The sequence below is a fragment of the Malania oleifera genome, chromosome 3 (genome assembly GCF_029873635.1).
Source record: "Malania oleifera isolate guangnan ecotype guangnan chromosome 3, ASM2987363v1, whole genome shotgun sequence".
Taxonomy (NCBI): domain Eukaryota; kingdom Viridiplantae; phylum Streptophyta; class Magnoliopsida; order Santalales; family Ximeniaceae; genus Malania; species Malania oleifera.
The window spans coordinates 13,962,105-13,966,541 of NC_080419.1; the positions used below are offsets into that span (position 1 = coordinate 13,962,105).

Consider the following 4,437-nt stretch of genomic DNA (forward strand, 5'->3'; position numbering starts at 1 on the left):
TCACCCGAACCCTAATTCAATAACCCTAGTTTATCAACTCAAACCCCAACTCAACAACTATTAAACATCCCCAAGCCCATACACCCCATTTAAATAATTATATACTAGAAAAACAGCTCATTTCTACCCTTACCTCAACTTTGGGGTGATGCTTGGAAAGACCCTGTTCAAAAATCCACTCCACTAGACTTGTAGAGAATTTCTCCTAAATCCTTGTAACGACTTCTGATTGTCAAATCAGGCGACGAACAACGAGAAATCATAAAGAGAGAGAGTGAGTGAGGAGCATCGTTTTAGAGAGATAAAGAGAGAATTTTAGGTTTCTTAATGAGTAAGAAATGAGAAATTCTATTTATAGGCCGTTGACTTGGCCAACCTCGTTGACGAAATGAATTCTTCATCGACGAGTTGCAGAAGAACGTTCGTCGATGAAAGAAGGATTTCGTCAATGAACCCTAAACCTAAAATTTCTATCGTTCGGGATCTCTTCGTCGATGACGCCTGAACTTCGTCGACGAAGCCTATTGTTTCCCTTTTTAAAATTTTCCTTTCCTTTCCTATTTATTTATTTACTTCTTTTTGGATCCGGGTTTCTACAATTTCCCCCCTTATAAAAATTTCGTCCTTGAAATTTTGTTAATCATTCATTTTTCACATTTTTACAATTTATTAACTTATTATATCTCATACAATCCAGTATATACCACCATCTCAATTTCTGCATTAACTTTAATTAAATAAAACCTGTATTATCTTACATATAAACTCGTACTTGCCCCCTTGGCAATATTTGCCTCAGTTGGGATCATCGTGTACACACGTGTTGGTCCACCTCCACCTCGGGGTACGTGTTGGTTTCCTCGGATCTGATTTGGTGCAGGTACATTGGGCAATAGTTAACAGCAATTCCTTGCAATGTGCCCTAGTTTACCGCACCTATAGCAGCTAGGACCCCCAATTCGACAGTCACCCGTATGCCTCCTGTTACATCTACGACATACAAGGTAAGATGAATCATCCTGATAACCAGGATAACCCCGATCCCTCGTCTCCTACCTCGGGCCCATAGTATCCCTTTCTTTCTTCCACAATCTCTGACTAGCCTCAGCTTGAAAGTTGGAAGGTATAGGCCTCTTTCTCTACTCCAACAGCTCTATACTGCCCTACAAGCTCTTCTCTAATACCGAGGCCTTATCCACCAATTCCGAGAAGTTCTGAACGTGGAACCCCACGACAAGTTCATAGATCTTTCGTCTTAGGCCTTTTTCAAGCATCCTAACCTTTCTTGCCTCATTCGGGATCATAAATGGTGCAAAGTGAGATAGCTCCATAAATGTCGCTGCATACTCCCTAACAATCATATTCCCCTGGGTCAGGTTGGTAAACTCCTCAACCTTTTCTTCTCTAGTGGATGAGGGGAAGTACCTGTCAAAGAACAACTCCTTGAATCATTCCTAGGTCAGTGCCACTTTCACTAACCTCTGTCCCTTTAGACGTTTCATCGAAAGCCACCAACATTTTGCATTAACTGTTATCTTAAACGTGGCATAACAGACTTTCTGCTTGTCCGTGCAGTTGAGTACTTCCATTATTTCCTAAATTTCCTAAAACCAGTTCTCTGTAGCCTCTGGATCAGGTCCTCCAGCAAAAGTCGGAGGGTTTAATCTAATGAACTCTTTGATGCTACAGCCCTGGTCTATAGATGGGCAGTTATGCTCTCTAGGATCCCGTATTATCTCTTGTCACGCCCCAAACCCGAAAATGGGATCCAGGGGTGAAAATGTAAACCAACAAGTCTCTGTACTATACAAAACATTCAAAGATATAGGATAATGGATGAGGGTCCGACCCCGTGAGGTTCCCAGGCACCCTATACACATTCAAACATAACAGAATATACGCAGCGAAAAAAGGTCATACTATATACATGCAGTACCATACCAGAGTCTATACAAGGACAGAATCAAGGTTCTATTGAATAACGTACAAACGGGTGCCCAACATATCTTAAAATGGCAACCCGCACAAACACAAGTCCTAGCACTTACCCAAGCGCTACCCGTAGTACACCAGCCACTACGCTCCCGACACAAGGACGCTAGTTCCGGTTACTCGAAGGGCCTTAAAAATATGTACGTATGGTAGGGGTGAGACACCTCTTAGTAAGGAAGAATACAGGTTATATCGGTGTGTGGCATTTGAGTGTTATCATGATGCAATATACACGCAGTTAAATGCAGTTCCAATACTAATTTCACAACAGTGCATACACGCGCACACACACATGATCAGCAATCCTAGTGTCGTCACACCCATCGGCCCTAAGCCGGCCAGCAACATACGACATTGGCCCTTAGCCAACCCACGAAACACGGTGCCACCGGCACATGGCTAGTCCTCAACTCCCATGGCATCGTACCAGCGCTAAACTAGGAGATCCACATCCTTCGGCCTGATCTGCAGGAATAGGCTCATGCCCTCGGATATACAGTCGAACACTCTGCCAATCTATGACCAGCGATTTCATACGCCCTCGGATATAAAGCCAGACACTCTCAGTACCTAGAACAATTCGGAACCACCTTCCTACTAGCATTTCAACCAATCACACACACATGCATGCTCATATAACTAAACAAACCACACCCATTTGGTAATCTAAAATCATGATTTTTCAAACACAAACAGTTTAAAACAAGTCAAAGCACAGTCATCCCTACAACACAGTATGAATCAACATATACATTCGGTTTTCAACAAAACCAAGGATGCAGCCCGTCGCCCCATTTTTCCCAAAATTGTAATCATGAAAAACCCATAGTTTCCCCCGTTAGATCCCCCCAAATGAGTAGCCAAAACACACACAGGACCATGAACCACAGTTCTACCGAGTCTGATTTTGAAAATAACCGATATAAACACAATTCCCCTTACCTTTTCCCCGAATAGAAATTCCCAAACTCTAAGGGCTCTTAAATAGCGAACCGAGTTCCAAAACCTACAAATCACAATACAGAAGACACTCACAAGTCCGTCCTCTACCAAACTACCGGATCAGAAAAGAAAACCAAGCCTAACCTCGAATTTAAGCCGAAACCCAAAAATCTCCGAAACGGGATTCCGATCCGTAGGTTTTGTAGAGAATCCTTCCACGATCCTTGTGGTAACTTCAGATTAACGATTAACGCGACGAACGACAAAGAAATCTAGAGAGAAGAAGTGTAGGGAGAGTTCTAGAGAGAGAGAGAGAAAAGATTTTTAGTTATCTTAGCTTGGAAGTAAAGAGAATTGATATTTATAGCCCTTTGATTCGGGCATCCTCGTCGACGAAATGGTGTTCTTGTCGACGAGGTCATATAGACAGCTCGTCGACGTATCTTGATATCATTGGTTTCCCGAAATATCTCAGCTTCTCCTCGTCGACGAGCCTCTGAACTTCGTCGACAAGACTTATATGGACTTCGTCGACGAATCCTAGCTTCGTTGACGAAATTTTCTAAATTCCCAATTTGCCCCTCTCTTATTTATTTATACTCATATATCACGGTTCAGGTTCTTACAGTCTCCCCTCTTTACAAAAAATTTGTCCTCGAAATTTTCCATCTCTCATTCACAAACTCATACATACAACTGAACACATACATGCAACTCTAGAGAAAACTGGCTACAACTACATCGTAGCCCCATCATACACATACATACACACCCTCACTTATGGCGGCGGAATACCATGGTTACATATACAACCGTCTCAGGAGTTCAAAATATACACACTCCTGACGACTAACCACCTATCCCAACCCAAAGCAGGTTAAAACAACTATGGATACTTTCGGCGTATTTCCGTTTCTAGTTCCCAAGAAGCTTCCTCAACCTTATGGTTCCGCCACAATACCTTTACTAACGATATCTCTTTGGTACGAAGCTTCTGAACTTTACAGTCCAAAACCTGAATAGGTATCTCCTCATACACTAAAGTATCCCCAATTTCCAACTCATCATAGCTGATAACATGTGAAGGATCCAACATGTACCTTCTCAACATGGATACGTGAAATACATCGTGGACCCTCGAGAGTGCTGGGGGTAGTGCATACCTGTAGGCTACTAGACCCACTCGCTCAAGAACCTTAAATGGTTCGATATACCTTGGGCTCAGCTTGCCCTTCCTCCCAAATTTCATCACCCCTTTCATCGGAGCGATACGCAAAAATACCTTACCACCCCCACCTCGAACTCTAACTCATGGCGGCAAACATCTACGTAACTCTTCTGCCAAATTTGAGCTGATCTAATCCTCTCCCGAATCAAATCCACCTTCTCAGATGCCTACTGCACGAGTTCTGGTCCTAACACCTAACGCTCACCAACGTCATCCCAACACAAAGGAGATCGACACCTCCGACTATACAAAGCCTCGAACGGTGCCATCCCGAT

At 43.0% G+C, this 4,437-nt stretch overlaps 1 protein-coding gene across 1 annotated transcript; it reads right to left on the bottom strand.

The window, feature by feature from the left end:
• Positions 1-1,163: 1,163 nt before the first annotated feature.
• LOC131151172 (uncharacterized) lies at positions 1,164-1,589 on the bottom strand. Its single transcript, XM_058102422.1, has 2 exons — positions 1,480-1,589; positions 1,164-1,425 (listed from the first exon to the last, which is right to left on the bottom strand). Exons 1-2 carry the CDS (start codon positions 1,587-1,589, stop codon positions 1,164-1,166), a joined length of 372 nt encoding a protein of 123 aa, XP_057958405.1.
• Between the last annotated feature and the right edge of the window lie 2,848 nt (positions 1,590-4,437).